The sequence below is a fragment of the Chelonoidis abingdonii genome, chromosome 6, assembly GCF_003597395.2.
Source record: "Chelonoidis abingdonii isolate Lonesome George chromosome 6, CheloAbing_2.0, whole genome shotgun sequence".
NCBI lineage: Eukaryota > Metazoa > Chordata > Testudines > Testudinidae > Chelonoidis > Chelonoidis abingdonii.
In genome coordinates, this window is record NC_133774.1 from 49,527,418 (window position 1) to 49,555,036 (window position 27,619).

At 42.6% G+C, this 27,619-nt stretch overlaps 1 protein-coding gene across 1 annotated transcript in view; it reads left to right on the plus strand.

The window, feature by feature from the left end:
• The window catches only part of ANKRD31 (ankyrin repeat domain 31), a 131,736-nt gene extending 107,143 nt beyond the window's left edge, over positions 1–24,593 (plus strand). Inside the window, exons 23-25 of the mRNA XM_075067009.1 lie at positions 2,007–2,147; positions 4,869–4,965; positions 23,976–24,593. Of these exons, the coding sequence (XP_074923110.1) occupies positions 2,007–2,147; positions 4,869–4,965; positions 23,976–24,127 (390 nt within the window). The 3' untranslated portion in view covers positions 24,128–24,593. The remainder of the gene's footprint in view (positions 1–2,006; positions 2,148–4,868; positions 4,966–23,975) is intronic.
• Positions 24,594–27,619: the final 3,026 nt, after the last annotated feature.

Consider the following 27,619-nt stretch of genomic DNA (forward strand, 5'->3'; position numbering starts at 1 on the left):
AGGTAGTTGCCTCAGAAGTGACTACCAGCTCATTTCCAGTTCAAAGTGCTGATCAACCAGCTGAAGTATATAACTGATTAAGTATGTAGAGAATCTGCTGTGAAAGGCACACAAGCATGGACGTTGTGTGACTCCTCCATCTGGGGAAGCAGTGCGTACTCAGACTGAGGCCTTGCCTCGAGGCCTGTGCCCGCTCAGCTTCCTCCCCACCCGAAGCCCCACCCTGCTCCACCTCCAGCCCCGCATGGCCCCTTCCCACTCCTGTCCCAGCCCCAAGGTCCCCCTGCCTGCTGCTTCACACCCTTCTTCAGCCCCCACTGCCACACTGCTGCACACTGTTTGCCTCCTCCTCTGCCTCCCCCTTGCGGCCAGCCGGCCAATCACCACTTCCACGCACCTCTTCACCATCTCCCCCAGTCCCATGTGAGCAGAGTGGGGATGGAAAGAGGTGGAGCAAGGGTGGGGCTTCAGGGGGAAGGGGACGAGTGGGAGCGAGGCCTTGGGGCAGAGCATGGGCAGGGCCATGGCCAAGGTGCCCTTTCAGCAGCGGTGCACCAAAGGCGGCAGGCCGGCTGTTTGGTGAGGCTTAGCCTCCCTAGGCTTCTTACACCTGCCGCCTATGGACCCAAGTATGGGAAGGGTTCCTTGTCTGCACCTGTGGCCCACTGACTCTCTTCCATGGAAGAGCCTCTCTTGATGGAAGAGCCATTTTTTGCATCATCATGCTACATGACATGAAAGTCTCTTAAGTTTGACACAGACCTCCTCTATACTGGGTCACATGTCAACCATTAGTATATGCAATCATTTCCTTTATGGACAAGATTTGTAATATTGCTCCAGAACATGTGATGACCCAGCTTGAAGGATGAATAACTCAAGTTTGCCTGTTGCAGTGTCTCAAGACCCTTCTAGTTATGATCTCCAATATTGACCCTAGCCTTTAACACTTGCAACCTGACGAAGAGAATGTAGTTATTCTAGGTGTAGAAGAGCTGTATTTCTGCACCGTGATGAGAATAGCACTCACTCATCCTATGGGATGCAGTAGATACCATAGGGATTAGTGCTTAGGTCTGTTGCTTTGTACAGAGGAAAAGCACAAAAAAGCTTTCTCCTTTGTGATTATGGAAAACCACATGGTAGTGGGATACAATGAGTTTGTGGTACTTACTTAGGGTTTACCTTGGGTTCACAGGGTGCAGTTTTGAATACTGTTCTAACCAGAGATGGGCCCAAGCTGTACAGTTGAGATCTGAAGTCAGGTTTCCTCAAGGTGCTTGGATTTAGTGTGTTCCAATTCAGACACTCTATAAACATAGAGCCAAGTCACAAATTTTGGGGAGATTGCCTCTGGGGAGAGAGGGGCTGGAGGGTGGACCAATGTTACATTGTCAAACCCATCTCTTGTTCAACAGTTTGACCTCATACACACCAGTCAGCCTAACCTTGTTAGAGCACAGTTTAGTTTAAACCTTGCTTAACTATGTTATCTGAACTTAATTTTAAGCCCAGTGTAGATACTGTACTGTCAATAAGCAGTATAAGCCATGCTGCATGTTAACTACACTGTAAATACATAAGCAAAGTTACTTCTTTGCATAGGTGTTTGCAGGATCATACTCTTAGTATTATTAAAGCACCTCTACGTATAATCTCTCCTAATTAACATTGCATAGTCTGAAGACCATCAAATTCTCTATTTTTTTTAAATTATCAAGCTTAATATTTGTGCAGATAGTGATTTGGATGGTTTTTGTATTGTCTTTTTAAAGTTACTCATACAATGAAATTTATCTCCGTTTACAACTGAAATATTTATTTATTTCTATTTATGATCATGGTATGAGTTGCTGCATAAAAACCCTAGAATAAAGAAAAGATGCAAAATAGCTAGCTGTAACTTTTCAGTTCGTATGAACTTTTAGAATTTTGCTTAAATTTAAAAGATATTAATTTTAATTTGTCAATTTAATTGTAATTTTTTTCTTAATTTTCATTTTTAGGACTTCAGCCATAAAGTCGCTCTTTTGGAAGATGGTAAAATCAGAACGAGCGACAATAGAACTTATGGGAATCCAGTTCAATGGGTTAAGGCACTATTAGGAAATGACATTTCTGTGAGCTGGAAGTATGTGTGGAATAAGGTAGGCTCACTGTTATTTCTAAAAAATTGCTTAAAAACTATTGTATTCTTTTGTAGAACGATACCCATGTCACTTTTAGATACACGCTACTAGCTTTGTGATCAGATGGCTAGTGTGAAAGTTCTAAGTCATAAAGCACCAGACATCTGAGAAGTCCCCCAAGATCTGCCAGCACTTTTGCAGCGTTTATCCCAGCTCATATGGACACTTGAACAACTTTGTCCATCTTTTAACCCCCTGCATCCTTTTGAAAGTTGCATTTTGTTTCATCAAGATGCCACTCACTACAAAGTGGATATTGCAATTTTTCTCAACACCCTTGGGTAGTAGATTTACTGCACAGCTGCAAACGGGTGAATGAGAGGCCAGTGCTGCTTGCTTGAGCAGCACACCCAAGCTATTGGCCCTGTGGCCTACTTCTACGTGGATGTTGTATCCAGTTGCATAAATGAGGCTCTGAGCATCATCTAGCCTCTGGGGACTTCGAAGCATTTTTGTAGTGTTTAGCCTTTGGCTGCTGTCAGTGCATTCACATTTCAAGCCTATTTGATCTCTTTAAAGGTGCTAAGATTTTTTTAAAATTGGGCTTGTGCCTTTATTTCTGTACGATAAAGGAGGCTTGATGAAGATGTTTTTAGCTTATATATGTGAAGTCTGTTACTCTCTGGTTTTTCTGGAGGGTAACTCAGAACATGTCTATAGTGAGCTGTAACTCCTTTATTAAAAGGGGTAAGGATAAAGTTTAGTTAAATGGGTGTTAACAAATGTAGGTTTAGTGCTCTCGTGGCCAAAATAGAGTCTGCTCTGCAAGCAGCTTCTGACCAAGAGAAGGCACACGCAGGAATGCAGCAGGGAAAATCCCTTCTACCCCAGGGACACCTGTTCCAGATCCACCAGGGTGAACACATACACACCAGAATAGAACAATGAATATAGGAAAGAGAAATATTTATTTGCAGAGGGATGAGAGGAGAAAAACAGGTAGAAATATAAGAGGTGTGGTAAAACAGGGTTGTATTCAACACAAGGCCTGACAGGCCCAGCTGTACCACAGTCTGAAAGGGCAGACACCAGCAGCGTATCTGCACACAGAGTTCAGGAGTCCTGGGAAAAGTTCCAGTCCAATGGTGAGTCTTGGGTGCTCCTGGTCATAGGCGCAGAGTTTCTAATCTCCCAGGTTAACCCAGGCCCCGCTCCTCCTTCCCCCAATAACCCACCCCGCCCTGCTTCTTCCCACCTCTGCTTCACCCCCTCTTTCCATCCCTTCCCTGCCCAGTTCTGCCCTCTCCCTCAAGCGCACTGCGCTCTTGCTTCTCCTCCTAGCTCCCCCAGTGCTGATCAGTGGGGCCTGCTGGCAGGCAGGAAGCACTGGGGGGAAAAGGGGCAGGTGCTGATATCAGGGCTGCTGGTGGGTCCTCAGCAGCCACCATTTTTTTCCTCTGGGTGCTCCAGCCCCGTAGCACCTATGCTCCTGGTTGTCTTCAGTGCCAGTAAAATTACCCCAACAAACCCCTCCGGTGCCCTCTTCTCTCACTCTCTGCAAAGCCACACATAGTTACAACCTCCCCACTTAACTAGCTAACAGCTTCTCTCCTTATTGCCAATGCAAAGTCACAAGCCCCAGTACTCACGGCTCCAGACAGCTCTGGGCAGCAGTGACACTGGGTCCAGCTCTGGTTTATCCTTCTTGGGCGATTTCTCCCCTGGCACAGTGCTCCCCCGGACCCTATCCTGGGGTGTCCCTGGTTGGTCTATCTGTCCATAAGTGTCAATTCAGTGGGTTCTCCAAGCTCCCCCCTGCCCAGTGCCTCCTGCCTGTGGGGGCTCTGTTGATCAACTCCTTCCCCTCCCAGCACCTCCCACCTGCCATGATCAGCTGTTCTGTGGCATGCAGGAGGTGCTGGGAGTGAAGGGATGGGGCGTGCTCAGGGAAGTGGGTGAAAGAGGCAGGGCGAGGGTGGAGAGGGGGTGGGAAGATGCAGAGTAGGTGTGGAGGGTTGGAGTAGGGGTGGGGTCTATGGCTGCGCACCCCCTGGGACAATTGGAAGCGCCTGTGTCTCTGTCCCTCTCAGGCTTTGGGCAGGTTCTTGGATCCTTCACTCTATGAGGGCCTGCTTGCTGCAGCCCTTCTGTCTGGAGCCACCCCCCCCCCCCACACCCCCACCAGTTGCCATGTTTACCATTTGTACTTGCTTCTGTGGTAGATTTAGTGCATTTTGTGTCAAATTAAAGAGTCAATGCTCCCTCAGCATTGACTCTTTCACTTTCCTACACCAATGCATCTTTTCTGTGACCATTTTAGAGCCCAGGGAGCAGTGCTAAAGAAGAGCAAAAGAAAAGTGCTTGGATCCTGAGGAAACAAGTAACTCCTCAGAAGCAAAGTAGATACAACCTTTTCCTAGTCACAAAATGATTTTATGTGAGATTTGAACTCATGTCCCCTGGCTAGTAGACTCTCAATGGATCTAATGTTCAAAATTAGACATCTTCAAGTGCAGATGCAAAAATTGCATTTCATGTAACATACCTAATTTTTATATGTATTATCTATGCAAATTGTGTATTCAAGATATGTTCTTGCAGTAACAGCATGTACCAAATTAGACCCATAATTGCATACACCTAATTTTGAAAGAAACCTGATATTTTTACTCTTATTATTAAAGAAAATACTACATAAATAAAATAACCAGTAACTTACATAGATTTATTTATATACAGGTCACATACCTTGGAACAGAGCTGTCAAAAATTCTTGTTGAAGCAGCATGTATTCCCAGTGAACCAGAATTACCAGCACAACAAAAACAGCCTTCTGGTATGTACAGACTAAAACCTAATTTCCACTGTGGCTGGAAGTAGCAGAAAATGGTTTCTGAAGTGCTCAAGCTTCCACAGTTCACTCACTCCTTACTGATTTGGTTCAGGAATTGCCCTTATTACCTTAGACTTGAAAAAATTATTTCAAAATTTGATCTGTGTGGTAAAAGAAATATTCCCTTTTCCCTTACACAGTGCAGTGTGGTAGAGGAGTAATTTTGAATGCCTTGGGTGCCAGATAAAACTATTTAAAATATGGAAAAACAAAAGTCTTACTAATCATTGTAATTGTTTATTGTGCTAGGTATGCAAACCATGCTTTTCAAACAGAAGAAATAAACTGCTTAAGTGGAGACCTCTAGAAATGTTCAAAAGACAATTTATTATCCTGAATGTTTCTCTCTAACAATATACAAGAACAAACAATAACACAAAGTATATTAATTCAGACATCCACAAAGGGACTTAGGCATGGTGACATTAAGCATTGCCACACCTAACTTTTAGGAACCTAGGAAGTCACAGGAACAGCACTGTGATCCACAAAGCCTCAGTTAAGCAATACATTAAATGGGGGGGAGATATGCACCTTACAATTTATTCCACAAAAGCCAGCATGCTAGGCAGGGAGCTGCATAAGGTGGTCAATGGGAGATGACAATCAGAGGGGTATATCCTAAGCTCTGCCCCTTTCACAGAGATAAGCGCCAAATCCAGGCTGCAGAGAGATGGCTGCTTCTGCTAGCGATCTACAAACCAGGGGAAGATAGGCGCTCCTTCTCATAAATTGCATGCAGAGCCTGATCTAGTAGATATGCTCAGAGGGCATCGAACTCCACACAAAACAGCTGGAGGAGAAAGAGAAATACCTCCATTATGACCGTTAGCTCAGTAGGATGCTCACCTAAGACGTGGGAGATCACCAGTGTGTCCCCCCTCTACTTGATGAGAAGGGGTTTGAACAGGGTTCCACCACCAATAACTACTGGGCTAAAGATTATAAGGCATGTTCTCCTCCTCTCCAGTGGATTTGTGTGGAGTTAGGAACACACTTTTTTTTCCTAGTGAAGACAAGGGCCTTACACATTACCTTTGACTTTGCCATAGCTGGGGATCAGGTTCAAAATTTGTGGTGAACTGTTGACTACAGTAGATTGCATGGGTGTAAGTGAGAGCAGAATTTCCCCCACTACATGTAATACCATGTATTTCTGTTTTCCTTTAACCAAATCATGGAGTCCTTATATAGCTTATACTCATCTCTTATTCTGACAAAATTTACATAGCAACTAATGGAATTTTACCAAAGAAAGACTGTGTAAAAATTAATGTCCAGTCCTGCAATTGATTCAGCTGCTGTTAATGTGACTGTATGGGGGAACAAAGGTCTGCCCACACTCTACAAGTTACAGGATCTCACACTAAATTAAGGATTTTAGGATTTGTTCCTGTGTTGAAATGTAAACCATAATGACTTCAGTGGGTCTCCGTGTGGGTGTAGGGGTTTGGTAACTTTGTAAATTGCAGGACTGAGACTTTGCTGTCCTGCTACTCCAAACCTCCTACCCCAATGGCAGTGACTTTTTCAACCCACAAGGAAATAATTTTCTACTTTAAAATGCATCTCCAAAGCAGGATACATTCAGTTTGTTTGAATACATTTGTTTAGTTCTCTAATCTCATCCCTGTAATTATAGTCATTATGCTCATAATTATCCCCACTTAGCTCACTAAGAGAACCAAATTAAATCCTCTCTTAGGACCTGCATGCACTAAATAATGTATCAGTTTGTAGAAAAAAATTGTCTTAATCTTTTTCGCTACTGAGGATGCATTTTGTAACATTGGACTCAGGCAGTCACACATGGTGCCACTTCAGTCACGGTACTACCCCCACCTTTCAGCACATTGGGAGTCTGTAAAGCAGACAACATGCAGCAAAATATTCCACCGCTTCCACAAATGGAGAAAACAGGAATACTGCCATCCCTTGAAGTAGAAGCTGTGGAAGTACCACCTGTGTCCAGAAAATTAAGAACTAAGACTTTTTATTTAGCACTGGCTAGGAAGCCTTGTGGAAAGGAGAAGGAGAACTGATGAAGTGGAAGAGAAAGAGGGAAGAAGGGAACTGGCTCATCAACTGTCCAATAGCTTTCTTATCTGATGAGCTTTGTCCACCATTCTTGCCTGTCAGTCTGAGAACCACTGGCCCAAAACCTCAGAGAACACTTTCACTTTTGTCATCGTAGGGTGAGACTCAAAGAAACAAATTTGCCTCCACTATTCCATAGCTTGCTATCTGCAGCTGCTGAAACCACTACTGTGCATCAGATGGTGCCATTACCTTTCAAATCCCTGATCACTGTTGTCTATCTTTATTGAGAGAAGTTATTTAGTTTCTCCATAAAAACATATGAAAATGTGAGGAAATTAAAGTTTTAAAATCAATTAAAAAGTGGCTTGCAAGAAGGATTTTAGAGAAGATTACTTATGTTAATAATTTTGTTGGCTGTAGTCCACTCTTCTCCATTCTGTAGTAATAATTGAGAGCAGTATTACTGTATTTATTCTTCTTTGAGCGCTTGCTCATGTACATTCCATATTAGATGTGTGTGCTCATTTTTCCCTTAGCAGTATCCATAGGGGACTGGCTCTGGTGCCCTTTGGAGTGGCTGCCGGCTCCCCCCACCCTCAGTTCCTTCTTGCCACCAGTCATGGTGCTGGAACATCTGCTGCTTCGGCTAGCATTGATTCGTTCTCTGTTTGTTTTTGCTAAATTTGAAATCCTGTAAAATAGTTATACATCTTTAGTAGTTTTCTTAGTTACCCTTAGTAGTAGTTCACCTGTCATGGAAGGTCGTGTTCCTGGTGGCGGTGATGTCGACAAGACGGGTCTCTGAAATTAAAGCCTTGACCTCAGAACCTCCATACACAGTCTTCCAGAAAGAAAAGATTCAGTTGCGGCCCCAGCCAGCCTTCCTGCTAAAGGTGGTCTTCATCTTCCATATTAACCAGGACATTTTCCTCTGTGTTCTGTCCTAAACCGCACAAGTCCAGTGAGGAGAGGTGTCTTTACACTCTGGACATCTGGTGGGCCTTGGCTTTCTACTTAGAATGTACCAAGCCTTTCTGAAAATTGACTCAACTCTTCATCACTACAGCAGATAAGGTCACCTGGTGTCCTTGCAGAGGATTTCCAATGGGATTATCTCATGCATAAGGACCTCTTATGACTTGGTAGGGATTCTGCTGCTGCTGATTGTCAGAGCCCACTCAACAAGAAATCAAGTGTCTTTGGGCAGCCTTCCTGGAGCACATCCCTATCCAGGACATCTGTAAAGCCACAACGTGGTCCTCTGTTCACATGTTTACTACTCATTATGCCATCACTCAGCAGGCCAGAGACAACACTGGGTTCGACAGAGCTGTGATGCAATCTTCACATTCATGAACGCCTACCCACCTCCAGGGGTATTCCTTTGGAGTCACCTAATATGGAATGGACATGAACAAGCACTTGAAGAAGAAAAGACTGCTACCTTTTCTGTAACTGGTGTTCAAGATGTGTTGCTGTAACCGGGCATGCACTCACCCCTGCAGCGCCTCCTGCTGGTCACTTCGGGAATTAGCTCAAACTTGCAGCTGGAGCGCCCTCTAATAGCCAGTGATCCGCCTTGTTTCCTGCTACAGGCCCCGTGTCCCTCCCTGGACCCCAGTGCCCCTTTTACGTGGGGTTCTGCCCCCGGCAGCAACCCCTTTCTCTTAGGGGTTTCCCCTCCCTGGGAACCCCCCACCCTCTATCCCCACTTTGCTTCAGTATTGGCTACTGCCAGTCATCGTCTAGCCCCACACCCTGGGGCAGACTGCAGTATCAGCCACTCATCATCAGCAAAAGGGTTTGGACCTGCTGCCTTAGCCTACCCCTGGGTTGCACCCTGCAACCCCAGTACCTCCTGGCCTAATTCTAGGCCACAGCCTGGGGCTTTCCAGGCAGGAGCTCCCCAGCTCCTCTACCTTTCCCCAGCACTGCTTTACTCTAGGTACTCTGCTCAGCTTCCAGCAGCCAGGCCCTTCTCTCTCTGAACATAGAGAGAGAGACTCTTTACTCCTGGCTTCTCTGCCTTATATAGGCCTTGTGGCTCAGTTTGGGGCGTGGCCCCAGCTGCAGCCACTTCCCCAATCAGCCCAGCCTAAAAGGCTGCTTTCTCCAGCCCCAGCCCCTTCCCTGGGCTGTTTTTAACTCCTTCAGGGCCGGAGCAGGGATCCACTCTGCTACAGTTGCTCATGTCCATTCCACAACCCGCTTTCCTTCCCCACTGTTGGAGTTTCTGGCAAGAAGGAACTGAGGGTGCGAGGAGCCAGCGGTGCCCCTTGTGCTGCGCCACTCCAGAAGGCGCCAGAGCTGGTTCCGTATGGATACTGCTGAGGGAAAAACTTCTGGCACCAGTGCATGTGGCAAGCATAAACACCTAATATGGAATAGACATGAGCAACACATCTCAAAGAACACCAATTACGGAAAAGGTAACTGTCTTCTACTACACCAACCAAGAAGCAAGGAAGCAAAAAACTAAATCAGAGCCAATATATAAATGCCTCCTTACTAATGTCTTCTCCAGTAAGAAACTATCCAAGCAACATAATACCTCAAATAGTGGGACTATAGGGAAGTCTACGCTACAGTGCTACATGAGTGCAGCTATAGCACGTCTGGGTGAAGATGCACTATGCCGAGTTTGTTTGTCTGGAGAAGACAAGACTGAGAGGGGATGTGATAACAGTTTTCAAGTACATAAAAGGTTGTTACAATGAAGAGGGAAAAAAATTGTTCTCCTTAGCTTCTGAGGATAAGCAAGAAGCAATGGGCTTAATTTGTAGCAAGGGCAGTTTAGGATGGACGTTAGGAAAAACTTTCTAACTGTCAGGGTGGTTAAGCAGTGAAATAAATTGCCTAGGGAAGTTGTGGAATCTCCATCATTGGAGGTTTTTAAGAGCAGGTTAGATAAACACCTGTCAGGGATAGTCTAGATCAGAGGTGGGCAAACTATGGCCCACGGGCCACATCTGGCCTGCAGGACCCTCCTGCCCGGCCCCTGAGGTCCTGGCCTGGGAGGCTACCCCTGACCCCTCCCCTGCTGGTCCCCCTCCCCAGCCTGACCCGGTGCTCTGTGCTGCGTGGTGGCAATGGCATGGCTGGCTCCAGCTGGGCAGAACAGCTGTAGCGCCACCAGCCACCGGTGCTCCAGGCAGTGCAGTACGGGGGTAGGGACCGGGAGGGTTGGGAATAGAGGGCAGGGGAGTTCGGGGTGGTGGTCAGGGGACGGGGGGGCGGATAGAGGTCAGGGTGGTCAGAGTGCGGGGAATGGGTTTAATGAGGGCAGGGGTCCCGGGGGGGCAGTCAGGAATTAGAGGAGGGGTTGGATGGGGCAGTCAGGGGCAGGGGTTCCAGAAGCAGTCAGGGGACAGGGAGAAGGGGTGGTTGGATGGGGCAGTCAGGAAGGAGGGGGAGTTGGATGAGGTGGCAAGGGGCAGTCAGGGGCAGGGGTTCCGGGAGCAGTCAGGGAACAGAGAGAAGGGGTGGTTGGATGGGGCAGGGGTCCCGGGGGCGGAAGTCAAGAATGAGAGGGGGGTTTGGATGAGCCGGCGGAGGGGTAGTCAGGAGAAGGGCTTCTGGGGGTGGTCAGGGGACAGGGAGTAGGGGGGTGGATGGGGCAGTGGTCCCCGAGGGACTGTTAGGGAATGGGGGGAGTTGGATGGGGCAGGAGTCCTGGGGGGCAGGCAGATAAGGGGTGGGGGCCAGGCCATAACCCCCTCCCCTAACTGGCCCTCCATACAATTTCCGAAACCCGATGTGGCCCTCAGGCCAAAAAGTTTGCATGCCCTGGTCTAGATAATACTTAGTCCTGCCATGAGTGCAGAGGACTGGACTAGATGTCCTTTCAAGGTCCCTTACAATCCTACGGTTCTGTGATTCCTGAGGGACTCCACCAACTGACACCTTTCACATCAGCTGGTTTCCCCTGCCTCACTTTCATCAGTGGGGACATGCAGGCGGTATTCCCAGCAAGTCAAAACCTGGCTTGATTTTGGCTGAGAGAAGAGAAGACTAAGACAAACAGCAATACTGTATGTAAACTTCCTTTGTGTAAATCCCTCTCTTCCTGTTGTACTTAGCAAGGACAATAACTGACAGTGAATGTGGTTAAGATGCAAACCTCAAGAGGAAGTGGCCTTACCTACTGTTTTACTTGGAGCGCTTTCTGGCAAAGGAAGAATAAGACAGAACCATTTGGTAACATCAAATGAAAAGTGTGTGGGGATGACCTAAAGACCATTTTACAAATTTCATTAGCAGTTGTCTGAGCTATCTGTGCACAAGACATTTTTATTTTTATTGGTGAATGTCTCTTTACAAATCTGGGACAAGAGTCTTAGTCACAGCTTCTGTAGATCTTGTTGCATGACTATGAGCTGTTGCCTTTCCTTTCGAACAGTATATTTATCTTGCACTTTAATTTAATTTATAGCTCATCTCTTCCCTATTCCTTCCAGTCTACTCATCAATCTGCCCTTAAAGCTGCAAGAACTTTAAAATTAAATAGATTTTTTGTTTTATATACATTTACCCCAGACCACCCCTTAAACCTTGTTTCTAATCCTCTACCTTCCTTAATAAAATCCATATTAGTTTAAATTTAATATTTTAGAGAACTATCATATGATTGTTTTATTACATTCCAGTATGTGAGTATACTACGTCTTTTACATACATGTGTACACACTGGAGAATAGAAATAAAATTATAATCTGAAATAAAATGTTTAATAACAATTTTAACATATGGTTGGAAACTGCAACCCACTGGTGATACTGAACAAATACTTTACTGTGAATCCTTCAAAAGACAGCATATTCCCTTTTTATAAAGAATACTTTGGGATAGATTAGGTGATGGAGGATTAAATAATTTGATATTTCAATGGAATGAAGAACATAATCTGGATTTAGATCTGAGGGACTGGAAGGCCATCTGGACAGCTACGCAAAAATATCTGTGTGCACTAAGAACATGTAATTGGGTATTATATATTTTTGTCATCAAATTTATATATATCCATTTTACTGTTGTCAATCTAGAATATAGTCCTTTATGTAGCCGGGTGTATGAATTCCCTATCTGGCATATATGTTTATGGTTGTCATGCCTCCATTTCTTAAATCTTTTTAAGATCAGATTACACCAATACTTAAGGAAGATATTGGGTTTCAGATCTCAGTGGATCCTGTTTTTTACCCATTAGGTCATTATAATGTTGCTGGATTATCCACATAGATTTTGAAGTTCATAAATAGGAGTGATCATATTGCTAAATAATAATTTAAATATCAGAATACATAATCAGTCCAAAGATCCAGAGGGACAATGGGTAATTCTGGAAGTGTCATTTAACACAGAGAAGATGTTAGTGGCTGCATTTATGTCTCTAATGAAGATAGGAAAAGACAGAAAACAAAGTTCAACAATTATTGCATATGATTGTGGTGTTGGTGAAGATTTTGAATGAAGGACTTCATACTGCATTTCTGTCAAATTAGCAATCACTTAGGGAGTGTCCATAGGATATAGCTATCCATGTTATATATAGCTATCCATGTTAATAACATCTGGTGTTATTATCTATGTTGGGAATATAACACCGCGGGGCACAGACTATCCAATAAGTTCCTGGACTGCATTGCAGACAAGTTTTTATTTCAGAAGGTCGAAAAAGCTACTGGGGGGAAGCTGTTCTAGACTTGATTTTAACAAATAGGGAGGAACTTGTTGAGAATTTGAAAGTAGAAGGAAGCTTGGGTGAAAGTGATCATGAAATCTCATATAAAAATGGAAACTAGGTCAGATTACAAAGGATGAATATAGGCAAAACAACATCAGGAATGCAGGGCAAGATTAGAAAGGCAAAGCACAAAAATGAGCTCAAACTAGCTATGGGAATAAAGGGAAACAAGAAGACTTTTTATCAATACATTAGAAGCAAGAGGAAGACCAAGGACAGGGTAGGGCCACTGCTCAGTGAGGAGGGAGAAACAGTAACAGGAAACTTGGAAATGGCAGAGATGCTTAATGACTTCTTTGTTTCGGTCTTCACTGAGAAGTCTGAAGGAATGTCTAACATAGTGAATGCTTATGGGAAGGGGGTAGGTTTAGAAGATAAAAAAAAAAAAAGAAGCAAGTTTTAAAAATCACTTAGAAAAGTTAGATGCCTGCAAGTCACCAGGGCCTGATGAAATGCATCCTAGAATACTCAAGGAGTTAATAGAGGAGGTATCTGAGCCTCTAGCTATTATCTTTGGAAAGTCATGGGAGACGGGAGAGATTCCAGAAGACTGGAAAAGGGCAAATATAGTGCCCATCTATAGATAAAAAGGGAAAATAAAAACAACCCAGGAAACTACTACAGACCAGTTAGTTTAACTTCTGTGCCAGGGAAGATAATGGAGCAAGTAATTAAAGAAATCATCTGCAAACACTTGGAAGGTGGTAAGGTGATAGGGAATAGCCAGCATGGATTTGTAAAGAACAAATCGTGTCAAACCAATCTGATAGCTTTCTTTGATAGGATAACGAGCTTGTGGATAAGGGAGAAGCGGTGGATGTGGTATACCTAGACTTTAGTAAGGCATTTGATACGGTCTCGCATGATATCCTTATCGATAAACTAGGCAAATACAATTTAGATGGGGCTACTATAAGGTGGGTGCATAACTGGCTGGATAACCGTACTCAGAGAGTAGTTATTAATGGCTCCCAATCCTGCTGGAAAGGTATAACAAGTGGGGTTCCGCAGGGTCTGTTTGGGACCGGCTCTGTTCAATATCTTCATCAACGACTTAGATGTTGGCATAGAAAGTACGCTTATTAAGTTTGCAGATGATACCAAACTGGGAGGGATTGCAACTGCTTTGGAGGACAGGGTCAAAATTCAAAATGATCTGGACAAATTGGAGAAATGGTCTGAGGTAAACCGGATGAAGTTCAATAAAGACAAATGCAAAGTGCTCCACTTAGGAAGGAACAATCAGTTTCACACATACAGAATGGGAAGAGACTGTCTAGGAAGGAGTATGGCAGAAAGAGATCTAGGGGTCATAGTGGACCACAAGCTAAATATGAGTCAACAGTGTGATACTGTTGCAAAAAAAGCAAACGTGATTCTGGGATGCATTAACAGGTGTGTTGTAAACAAGACACGAGAAGTCATTCTTCCGCTCTACTCTGCGCTGGTTAGGCCTCAACTGGAGTATTGTGTCCAGTTCTGGGCACCGCATTTCAAGAAAGATGTGGAGAAATTGGAGAGGGTCCAGAGAAGAGCAACAAGAATGATTAAAGGTCTTGAGAACATGACCTATGAAGGAAGGCTGAAAGAATTGGGTTTATTTAGTTTGGAAAAGAGAAGACTGAGAGGGGACATGATAGCAGTTTTCAGGTATCTAAAAGGGTGTCATCAGGAGAGGAGGGAGAAAACTTGTTCACCTTAGCCTCTAATGATAGAACAAGAAGCAATGGGCTTAAACTGCAGCTCTCCATCTCTGGAGATATTTAAGAGTAGGTTAGATAAATGTCTATCAGGGATGGTCTAGACAGTATTTGGTCCTGCCATGAGGGCAGGGGACTGGACTCGATGACCTCTCGAGGTCCCTTCCAGTCCTAGAGTCTATGAATCGTTAATGAGCCACAATTTTCAGACATTTAGAGACAGAAACGGGTGGCTCTGTTTTTTGCCGACCAAAGCACAGCAGTCAGGCAGCCTTCGGCAGCATTTCTGCGGGAGGTCTGCCCGTCACGCAGATTTGGTGACGGTTCAGCAGGTGATCTGCCAGTCCTGCACCTTCATCGTATCCACCGCTGAATTGCTGCCGAAACCGCAGGATTGGCGGACATCCCACAGAAACACCATCAAAGGCTGCCTGACTGCCACCTTCACAGCGACCGGCAGGCTGCTCCCTGTGGCTTGCCACCCCAGGCACGCACTTGCTACGTTGGTGCCTGGAGCCGCCTCTGGACAGAAAGAAAAATTTACCAGTAATTGTTGTTCTCCAAAAGTATAGCCTCAGCAGATCCACCCTATATTCCCTGCCCTGTGAGCCAAGGAAACCTTTCAAAGTAGTGAATTGGTAAGGTGCACACACGTAACCCTTGAAGCCAGTGTTATGTAACGGAGGACATAAATTCCAGACCCCTAAGCATCTGTTAGCTGCTCTCTACCTCCAGACATTTATTTTATATTTCCAAAGTAGACTGGATCTGCTGATGCAATATATTCAGAAAGGAACAGTTACTAGTAAACAAACTTTCTTTCTCCTTCATGACATTTCTTTTGCAGGTCCTCACTTTAGGGCAAAGGTTCTCAAACTGGGGGGTAGGGATCCCTCAGGGGGTCATGAGGTTATTACATGGGGGGGTCGCGAGATGTCAGCCTCCACCTCAAACCCCGCTATGCCTCCAGCATTTATAATAGTGTTAAATATATTAAAAAGTGTTTTTCATTTATTAGAGGGGTCACACTCGGAGACTTGCTATGTGAAAAGGGTAACCAGTACAAAAGTTTGAGAACCACTGCATTAGGAGACCAGCAAACAATGACAGTCCTTAGGAATTCAGAGGAGTACTACTGTTTAAATAGGGCTTGAAGTACTACTTTCTCAAATCAGGTGTCCTATCTGTCCTCATCAATCAAATACAAAAGTATTATTTGAATTCCAAGTTGTCACTGTACAAATGTCAGTTAAGAGCACCTGACAAATAAGCTGCAGAGGCTCTTATCCTTTGACATGTAGAGACTCTGGTGATCAGTGTCTTATAAATGAGAGAGAGAACCACTGATAGATTGATTAGGTATCAGAAGGTGGTTTAAGTCTTTCTGGTACAACACTAGCTATGCATAACATGTCTGGAGTTTAATCTGGACTGAAATACCTTGACCTTTCTTTTCCCCTCCTCCCCCTCCAAAATGATACACAAAACTTTTTGGAATTCCTAAAGGCTTTGTCCTATGAAAGTAGTAATTAATAACTTTATTTTAACATCCAACATATATAACCTGGTTTCACCTGGTAGATCACGAGATTTTGGATTCTTGGGAAGAGTCACAAGGCAACTGGGAAACAATCTCTGCAGGCCTGGATCTCTTAGAAGACAGACAGCTAGACCTTAAGGAGGCCTGCTGTGTCCTTCCTCTAGATCAAGGTGTGATGGGTTCGTTCACAGAAACCCCCTTAAGACTGTCACTAGATGTGCTGAGATACCACTGAGAACAAACCCCCCTGCCAGAGAAGGCTTCCCTCCACTCCTGTCTTGCTGAATAGACGACGCTCCAGTCAACTACAGCACAGACCAAGAGGTTGGGCCACGCCCTCCTGCAGTTCACTGAAACTGAGATCCACTCAGCTCAGGGGTTTCTTAGTTAACAGAGACTTTCCCAGGACCCAGTATTCAGTCTTTCTGGGAGCCTAAACACCAAATAAATCTGTTTTACTCTATATAAAGCTTATACTGGGTAAACTTACAAATTGTCCACCCTCTATAACACTGATAGAGAGATATGCACAGCTGTTCGCTCCCTCAGGTATTAATTACTTACTCTAGGTCAATTAATAAGCAAAAGTGATTTTATTAAGTATAAAAAATAGGATTTAAGTGGTTCCAAGTAATAACAGACAGAACAAAGTAAGTTTCCAAGCAAACTAAAACAAAAACACGCAAGTCTAAGCCTAATACATAAAGAAACTGATTACAGATGAAATCTCACCGCTAGAGGTGTTCCAATAAGCTTCTTTCACAGACTCGACTCCTTCCTAGTCTGGGTCCAGCAATCACTCACACCCCCGTAGTTACTGTCCTTTGTTCCAGTTTCATTCAGGCATCTCTTGGGGGTGGAAACCCCTTTGTTCTCCTGTGCAAAATCACACCAAAAAGATGGAGTTTGTAGCCACCTGGGCAAGTCACAGGTCCGTGAATGATTCAGCTTTTTGCAGGCCGATGCTATTGTTTATATGTTAGTTTGAATGTTCCCAGGAAAGCTCAGCTGTGGATTGGCGTCTCCCAAAGTCCATTGTCAGTTAATTGTTTCTTGACTGGGCACTTACTCAGAATAGTCCTATCTCAAGAAGCTGACCAAATGAGGCAACTTAGAATCAAACACATTGAGAAATAAGTACATCGCCAATATTCATAACTTCAATTACAAAAATGATACACACATACAGACAGCATAATCATAACCAGCAAACTACAGCCTTTCCATAGACACCCCACTTGACCTCCTCCTTACAAGACCTGGTGCAACCATAGGACCCTGGTTGCAACAATGATCTATATGGTCACAGTTCATGTCAATAACATCACACAAGGATCCTCTGTTACCGATCTATCTATCTGTCAAGGTAGAGCCTTCAGACTGCAAAATCCATAGGGAGGAAAGTGCTGTTGGAATGCAGAACCACAACAGAGTACCAACCAGGCTGAGACAGATGGACCAAAAAATTTAGAACCAGATGATTTGTCAGAGCCAGGCTGTGCGCAACCTGTGTGCACTGGTCTGCTGCTAAATTGCAGTTGGGAGTTAAGTAGCGGGGTCTGGAGTGAGTGGGGTCAGAATGCCAGGAAGTCAGGCTCAGGTACCAAGTTGCAGGCAATAGGCAGAGAGCAGGGTGGAGCTGGCTCAGGATACTAAGACATTAGGGTCAGCCACCAGGTTATAGCTGGAGATCAAATAACAAAGTCGAGGATGAACCAGGATCAGAAGCCAGACTCTAGAGTCTGGAGCGGAAGCAGGCAGGCAATCTGTGATGTTGCTCAGACAACGCCTCATGGTGGCTTCCTGGTTTAAATACTAGCCAGCCCTCAGCCAATCAGTGGGATGTGGGAGAGCACCATGTAGACCCTGTGGGGTGGTACGTATTGCCAGCCCTAGCTTCACAGGGTCTTCTAGCAGGAAGCCAGCCTAAGCATTCAGTGGTGATGCAGAAGCGTCACCAGCTCAGAACCCTCACTGTCTCAGCTTCTAGGCTTACAAATTCATATGTGATTGTTCAGCATTTTCCAAAGTCTGCCCTTCCTGCATCCCCCATTGGCCTGGAGAGGTGAACCGTGGCCAGGAGCCGCTATTGGCCGAACCTGCGGATGCAGCAGGTAAACAAACCGGCCGGGCCCGCCAGGAGCTGAACAAGCGACGGCCCTAGTTTGAGAACCACTGTTTTAGAGGTTTCAGCAGCACAACCTATTGAAGAAGAGGCCAAAGACTTGTAACTTATACCTTAGGCATCTCCCACAAGAGAGCCTCACTTAGGTCCAGGAGCACTCAGGTCTTCTGCCATAAAAAAGGTCTCACATCTGTTACTCCTCTCGGGACTGTATTATTATAGAATGTTATTTTGAAGTGCCAAAAGAATACCAGGTGCTTCAGAAAATGTAGAAAGATACAGGCTTTACCTAAAAGATCTTAGTCTAAATTTTAGATATGAGTGAATATAGGAGGTAATATATAGTAGGAAGAAGGCAAAAGAATAAGTTTTTAGAGAAGAAGGATGATCTTGTGGTTAGTGTATTGGACTAAAATGCAAGAGATGTGGGTTTTATCCCTGACTTTGCCACAAATGTCCTGTGTGACCTTGGGCATGTCACTTAAACTTGATGTGCCTCCATTTATCATCTGTAAAATGGGGATAATAATCCTTCCCCTACCTTATGGAAATGTTGAGGTTAGATTTTAATGTTTGTAAGCTGGTCATATATTTAAGTGATAAACGTACAAGATAATATAAAATCCTATTACAAATAAATTACAGAAGTAGAAGAGATATTTTGTTAGCTGTGTGCACAACTTTTCAGTTCAGTCAATTTTTAAATTAAATATATGAAGATTAAAAAAAAGAAGAACAGATATTTTTGACTTGCAAGTTGTGGGCATCATGCAAAAGTTGAGTTTTCAGTAGGGATTTAAATGAGCAGAGAATGGTGGCTCTGTTTACAGAAGAAAAAGCTTTTTGAGTAACCCTCATTCAATTACTGGAGATACTGATCTGAAATGGACATTTTTGTATTGCAAAACTAAAACAAAATGAAAATAAAACTTCAAACATACTAAGAATGGTTTAAACCCTATAAACTAATCATATATAAACTCATAGCCGTAGACAAAGATGGAAACGGTATTAGTGAGCAGGGCGGAAAAAATCTTAGGAGGTGGAATGATATTTCCGTGATTTATATAGATGGGTCATTCTGCTATTAGTGTGAACTACAATGAGTCTTTACAATCTGAGTTATGAAAGTTGTGAATTACCCTATAGTGGGAAGGTGGGGCCGTGGGCCAGAGAACAGGACAAGATGGGTAGTGAATGCTGTAAAGCAGATACAGCCCCCATCTCCACCATGCCCTATATACACACCGCAAATGCACTGTGCTGTATACTTCACTGACAAACAGCAAGTTGCTCTTTGAAAGCCACCCATCTTCCCTCCCTGCTCCTCTGTGGCCCCCAATGTAGATGGCAGAAGGCTCAGGCAGCTGCCCACCAATCCAAGCTTCTCTCTGCTATATTAATTTGGAATGTGTGTATTACAGGCTTACTTTTTTTTTTTTGTTAATTGTTGACTGTAAATTAATTTCCAAAATGATTGCAATGAGACTAAAGAGAGCAGTGACTCAGCTCAATTATCTACTCAGCTCAAGTTGGATTTATTAAAGAGAGAATGGTGGCATTTAATTTACAAAACCTGTATCCAACAGTGTGGGACTTAAGTGTGAGTTTGACCACGAAGCACTCCAAGTCATTAACTGCTGAAGAAAATTCTTTCAATAGGGCCACTTAAATGTATCTTTATAGTTTTAGAAGGTTTGACTTTAGAAATGCTTTTCTAAAAGGGGCTAGAACACTGTTCTCAGTTTCTGCTGTAGCTATTTCCTCATTTCCAAACATTTATGTTTTAACCTTAAATGCACATTTTCTGATTTTCACACATTTGGCTTTATAACTGTAACATTTTAATAATGCTGTTGTATTATTGATTTATATCTTTAGGTCTGTCTTGAAATTTTCTCTAAAAATAGCCTTAGTTTTTTCTTTTAAAAGAAAAACTTGCAAAGGGCCAGAGTATAATCTCTGAATGGATAGGTTCCAGTTTTTTTATGCCACCAAACACAAAAGCAGCTAGCAGTGGAGTTTTTTTGTTATGTACCTATAAATAATAATGGAGTTATACCTATCTCTTAGAGCTGGAAGGGACCCTGAAGGTCATCAAGTCCAGCCACCTGCCTTCACTAGCAGGACCAAGTACTGATTTTGCCCTAGGTGACCCCCTCAAGGGTTGAGCTCACAACCCTGGATTTAGCAGGCCAATGTGCTATCCCCCCCCGTAAATCTCATAGAGCCGGAAGAGACCTTGAAGGTCAAGGAGTCCAGTCCCCTGCATTCACAGGACCAAGTACTGATTTTGCCCCAGATTGCCCTCTCAAGGATTGAGCTCACAACCCTGAATTCAGGAGGCTAATGCACAAACCACTGAATTGTCACTCCCTGCCAATGGCTGGTCCCTCCTTCCATGACATGCTCTTGTGAGACAGTCACAGCAAGCAGCTACCAGGGAGAGAAATCCTTCAAATATTAATTAAAATAAATAAATAAACAGAGGAGCAAAGGGAATAAGGTGCTGAACTCTTCATAGCTAGTATGGAGACAGCTGTTTCCCCTGAGGAAGAGTCAGGGGACTTGTCTGACAAATTTATCTCCTTATCCAGTCTCTGGCCTAAAGGTTTGGTTCTACAAACCAGTAAATCAAACAAGCTTGTCAGGCAAGACTAAAGTCTTCTCACATGGTTTCAGACCTACAAGTGTGGCTTCAGAAACAAGCAGGCCAGGAACTTCTTGTCAGGCTACTAGCAGAGATTCAAATGTTTTCCCTGCAAGGCAAACCTTCCCACCTTGGGACATACTAAAATGTTTGGGTCCACCATCCTACAATCTTCCTAAAGCACTCAGTAATGGTTTTTTTAGTGGCAATCATCTTGACAGCCTACGAACCCCTCAAAATACACTCTGGTTTGCAGAGAAGATGAAAGATAAATTATTTGAGTAGGAAAATTAACTTCTTTGAGTTAGTAAGAATAAAGGAAAACTGTGATTCAATACATAGCCTGAGATATTTTGTCAATTGTATGTGAAGAATTATCCTTTAGAGAACTTAGAGCACCATGAAACTACTACACAATTTAAAGCAGAGAACCTGGCTTTTTGGGAAAGACTCTTAGATAAAGGGCTCAGAAAGGATGCTTTCCCTGACACTCTAAAAGGCCTAAAAATTAGGCTGCAGACCATGCCTACATAAGATTCTCAGTTCCTGCATTAAGAGCTCTTTAGTTCCTAATGCTTAGAAGGTCTCCAGAGTTCCTTGAACCAGAGCTATTTGCTTTAGAGATAAACATTAGGGAGGGTGAAGTACTATTTAAGCTAAAAGAAAACATTGGCGCAAGAACAAATGGGTACAAACTGGCCATGAATAACTTTAGGCTGAAAATTAAAAGATGGTTTCTAACCATCAGAAGAAAGAGGTTCTTCCAACAGAAGTAGTGTGGGCAAACAATCTAACTATTTTTAAAATAGAATTTGATAATTTCATGAATGGGGTTACCTGTTATATATCAGGGAACTATACAGAGTGACCCAGGAGATCCCTTCCAGTCTTATGTTTCTATAATAATAATAGCCCTTAGCTCCAGATTGTTTTGCAGATTTTACGTTCTTATATATATTAAAAAGTTATCTCTGAGGTTAACAGCTGTCTGTCTGTCTGAATATGATCCCTTTCAAACTACTTTTTTGTGACTTTCACCCAATACCACTTTTTCTATCAGTTATTTTTCTAATACATTATCTATAGTCAGGAAGGTAAGTGGCTCCCTCTGGAACTACTGCCTACTGTTTCACAGATTGGTTGGTAAAGGTCTTTGTGTGAACAGCATTTTAATGACCTCTTCAGAGATACACAAACTTTCGCTTTCCTGGGGTCCAGGGTATATGAATGTATGCTGGACATCAGATTGTAGATCCTTAGTACTTTTTGTTCTTCTGTGTCTTGTGTTCTAAAATGAACATATTGTGTGGAAAGACTGTGTGAGGTTGGTGTTGTGTCTGGGCTGTTTGTTGCCGTGTGTTTGAGATTGGCCCCTGGAATTCTTTTTTTTCTGAAAGCACTGTTTATTGGTAGTTACTTCCCCCAACCCTTCTTCTCAGGTTAAGGACCACAGTGGCCTAATAGATAAGAGAATGGCTTTTTAAGTCAAAGATTGTAGGTTCAAGTCCCATCTAGGGTGGAGAAACTCCTTTTTTTAGGAGGGGAGGACTATCACAGTGGTTTGAGCATTGGCCTGCTAAACCCAGCGTTATAAGTTCAATCCTTGAAGTGACCATTTAGGGATCTGGGGCAAAAATCTATCTGGGGATCAGCCCCCCCTTTGAGCAGGGGGTTGGACTAGATGACTTCCTGAGGTCCCTTCCATCTATGATTCTGTGAAGAATTGTATTCAGTACTGTTATAGCCATGTTTGTCCCAGGATATTAGAAGGGCAAGGTAATATCTTTTATTGGACCAACTTCTGTTGGTGTGAGAGAGAAGCTTTCAAGCTTTGAATATGAGCTCTATGTGAGCTCAAAGCTTGTGTCTCACACCAACAGAAGTTGATCCAGTAAATGATATAACCTCACCCACCTTGCCTCCCTAGTATTGAAGAATTATCTTTAAGGGACTGAATGAAATCCTGGTCCAATTGCAATCAAAAGGAGCTTCGCCATTTTTCACACCATGCAAGATCCTTCTTTCATTATTTTTTTCAGAGGGGGTGGGGTGAGATGAGGTTGTGTTTTGTCAGAAGTCATGTCTTGAAGGACAAAAAGGGTGTGTTTCATTTGTGTTAGCTCAATCAGGTTAGCTTACCACAACTGAAAAACCCTATTAAGATGCAGGCTAACACATCTGAAGCCATGTGGTTGCCTAGGGGGGAGGCTAGGCTACAACATGGCTACAACATCTTAATGGGGCTTTTTAATCATGTTAAGATATTGAGCTAAGAAGAGTCCAGCACACATCCCTTTTGTCTGTTAAGACAAGCCCAGAGAGCCCTGGACATTTTAATAGGGACTGAACACCGAGCTTTTCATTCTGGTGCCACTCTTATTCTTATTCTCATGCCAACCCTCTTCTTCCTCCTAAGAGCAACTGGTAGCTGTAACAACTCTGCCATGGTTAGCAGCTGCTATGTTTGAGTGAAGACACTTTTCAATACTTTCAGCTGCGCTGTTATTGTAAGACCTACTCCTTCAGTGATAGTTGTGTCCAGAAGCCCCATCAAAAATATTCTGACATGCAGCTGTGATATTGCATGCAAATGTATTTAACAAAGAAAAGATAAATAAAACAGTAAATAAAAAAATACAGCTTTCCAAAGACCTCAGTTCACTGACTATTGGATTTGAACAGTGAATTCCATACTGCTGCTGAGCTGCTGCCTTGCTTCATCTTTCATGGTTGAATTTTTATAACGTGACATTGATACTGTTTTTAATAATGCAAACTAAACCTCATAGGGCCAAATTCTACCCTCCGTTACACAGTCTCCTTTACTTTATGCATTTTAAAGAAGGTTCCAATCCTGCACATACTCAGGTGACAAGTATTGGAGCCTTAGGCCTGATCCTGCAATTTACTGTGTACAGGTGCACTGCTGCCTTCGTGCACAGCCCCACTGAAGTCAATGGGTGCAGCAATGTGCCTTCACTATAAATTGCAGATCGGGGCCTAAGATTGTAAGATCCCTAGGCATGGGATCTGTCACAGTTTATATGTCTGTAAAGAGTCATTCACACCTATGATCCTATATAAATAATAGTGGGAATAATTGGACCTTATTTTAATGTAGTGTTTTTAATCATTTGCTTTTTTTCCCCCAACAGAATCGTCCCTCCAGTCTGACTCCGTAAAAAACTCCAGAAGCTTTCTTCAGTTAAATGAGATAGTATTAATAAATAACGAGGAACTTCTGCCATGTCATATAATGGATCAGCATTGGAAGTTCTATGTGGAATGTGAGAATTTTGGATTTTAAGAACTTTTCTGATTTATAACATTTTTTTCTTCATCAGTTAAGAGTAAAACTGACTTTTTAGAATTAAATTGCCTTGTTACTAGCATTTAAATAGCTTCTTTAGCCTGGTAGTCTGAATGTAAATCAGATGTGCTAAAATATTACCCAGTATCTGGATTTAATACAAGACACTTAATTTGCAGCAGCTGAAGATAATTGTCAATGCTGAATTCATGTTTTGTTTTACTATTGAGACAAGGGAGTGTAGAGGCAAACAAAGTCCTTTTATAAATTTGGCACTCACCTCCGGTCATTCTCAATCCTAGCATAGGTGAGTGCAACTCCATTGACATCAGTGGCATTATACCTGCTTACACAAAGGCTGAATATTTCCTCACTTGTCCAGATAAAAGCATCACTGACAGTCAATTTGCAATTAACTTTAGAGGCAGTCTACTTGAGCACATGCCACCCTAAATGACTGCAAAGGTCCATGTACCAGTATAAGCAATTCTGTTAAGCAAAAATTAAGATAAACAGTTTTTAAAATAGCCAATTGCTTTGCTTTACATGACCTAGAAATGTATAAACATTTCTAGACAGTGGGGGAAGGGGATGGGATCAGAGTGGGTAAAAGCAAAATGTTATCCATTTGAAGTTCTCAAATGTGGGGTTTCTCTGATTACCAGATGTGTTCAATCTGAAATGACAGTGGAAGCACAAGTGCATGGCAGAAAGTGCAACAAGGTCATTTACTGGTGTAAAAAAAAAAAAAAAAAAAAAAAAAAAAATTTAATCTAACAGCAGCTTCCAAATTTGCCCCAGCTTCCTGAGGATTTGTATTTGTTTTAATTTTAAAACGTCTGAGTCTTCCCCATTTATATAACATTTGACTATTACCACGAGAGTGATATGCATTCAAATTGCATTCTTGCTCTTTCACTCCCTGCATTACAAGAAATAGAAAAGATGCAAAGTAACACCCAGTACTGTTAATTCCAGAGAATGGGACAGAATGAGAGACTAATGCCAAAACATGGCAGCCTGTAATGGTTATTGGGGTGTGATTTACTGTCTTGAAGGGGAGTTGAATACTGCCTTAGGCAAAAGGAGACTATCAAGGCACGAACTTGATACAGGGGAAGGAGAGGGATGCTTCTAATGGGAAGTGTGTTAATACTGTGCCCTGTCATGCATTAGTAGTCAGTGACTGATAAGACCTTAAAGATAGAAAAAATACAAACTGTCATGAAGCCAAAAAGTTAAATGCTTTTGAGTGGTAGGTATTTAATAAAGGTCAGTTTCCACACAGAAAAGAGAGAAACCATTTTTCTTAGCTGCTACAATAGAATAATAGAAAGCAAAATTAGTTTAAAATAAATGCTTATTCAAATATTGTTCATGTCTTGTTTGGAGGAGGCTACCATCTTATTTAAAAAATGACCTTTGACTATCAGACCTACTTTATTGCTTGTCAGTTTATTTTGAATGTTTTCTTTGTTATAAGGTATTAAATAAAATTGTTAACAAAAACTGTAAGGTCTTGACAGTAACACTTTATTTTAGTCAGTATAATATGTAATATAATAATTATAATATACTAACATTGCACATGATCAAAGTACAGATTGAGAGGTGGTGACAAAAATATTGGATCGCATGCTGATTCACAGGTGAGGGGAAAAGGATGCAAAGTATTTGTAAACTGCTGTTTTGTTACTCATTCTGTATGTGAATGTAAAAAAGCTTAATTATCTTTGATTATTTTTTTATCAGTGTTCACATGTGCACTTTAAGCAAGTAATAGAGTTAAGGTGTTAGCTTGACAGCAAAAAATTAATCTGGTCAAACTACCTATTAATAACATTAGTAAACCTAGTTTTCTACTTTCCAAATCCATACTCTTTTCATAACTTAAAGAAATAGGACATGAGAAGGGTGCTGTCTTTGAAAATGCTTTACTTTTCATTCCAGCTGTGGTTTTACATTAAAATGTAAGCCTTTACAATCACATACTAAAGAAGCACAGTTGATCCTGGACACTGTGCAATACATGCAGGATCACTAGACCCTTGTTCTAGTGGGAATCTAATGTGGTGCATTATAGGTGACAGACAGTAGTGGCTCATTCTCCTGACCCTTCTTTTTTCAACAGCTGGCTGACTGGTCTTATTTAGTAAATGACTTCTCCTCTCCTATGCTCTGAATGAATGTACATCTCATCCTATGCAGAGCAGAGGAGCCAAGAGGGAGAATTCAAAGAGGAGGAATCAGCTGATACCCCAGTCACTGTTAATATTTCATATAAGGAAAAAAGGAGAGATTTCAGGGGCCAGGAAGAGTCAAAGAGGCAAAGGGGAGATAAAAATAAGTGAGGAAGAAAGCAAAGGGGATTGACAAAAGAGTAAGAAGGGAGAGACAGGAACATAAGAAAGCAGCTGGGGATCAGACAATAAAATATAGAATAATAGATTTTAAGGCCAGAAAGTGACTACTACAATAGTCTGACCTCCTGAATAACACAGGTCATAGGTTATGGAAGAACTGCATAGGGAAGGGAAGCAAGGGAGAAGTGACAATGGAACACGAAACAAAAAGGACAGAATAAAATGCACACAGTGCAGAGGGCTAGCATAAGGGTTATACAGGAAGTGGTGCACTGGCCCTCTGCCCAGGGATGAATTTTACTCAGAGAGAACAGAGCAAATCAAGAGACATGGGATAGTAAAGGCCAGATTTTAAAGGGTATTTATGTGGCTAACAATGCAGACAGATGCCTAGTGGGATTTTCAAAAGCATCTGAGCACCTAAATCCTATAGGTATTAGGCATCTAGACACTTTTGAAAATCCCACCAAGTATGTCTGTGCATCTTTAGACACCCAAACACCTCTAGAAATTGCTCTAAGAGTTCAAGTTTTACCACAGAAGTATAGTTTGAATGAGCAATGGAGCTAGGGAGAGTGAATTTTGAATGAGACAAAGATACAAATGTCATGCTGTCTGCAGTGGATCATGACCATGAGTGCCAGCCTCAGGGCAGACTATCAAAAAGCAGGGCAGAAAACCCGCACTGGCTGTAAGTTCTATAATTAGATTTCACCCACTCAGTAACAAATGTGAACTCGTAAAGCACTACAGCAGTCTTACCATGGAGTCACAGGCAGTCCCCTTGGGCATTCCAGTCTATCTTGCCACCCACACAAGATGGATTATGTGATAGATGATCACTTTACACCAAAAATCACAATAATATTCAGGTTACTGGTCCCAAAGGATAAGTCACTTACCCCAGGTCAATTGTACTCAGATCTCAAACCAAAGACAACGTCTGTAACGAATCCTGTAATAAACTAAATATTTATTAACTACAAAAAGAAATGAGAATTATTTACAATATTAAAACAGAAAACATAAACCCACAAATGAGTTACAGTCTTATATTTAAAAAGGTGTTATAAACTTCTATAATAAGCAGCTCTATATGTCCTTTTGGGCTAACCTATGTCAAGCG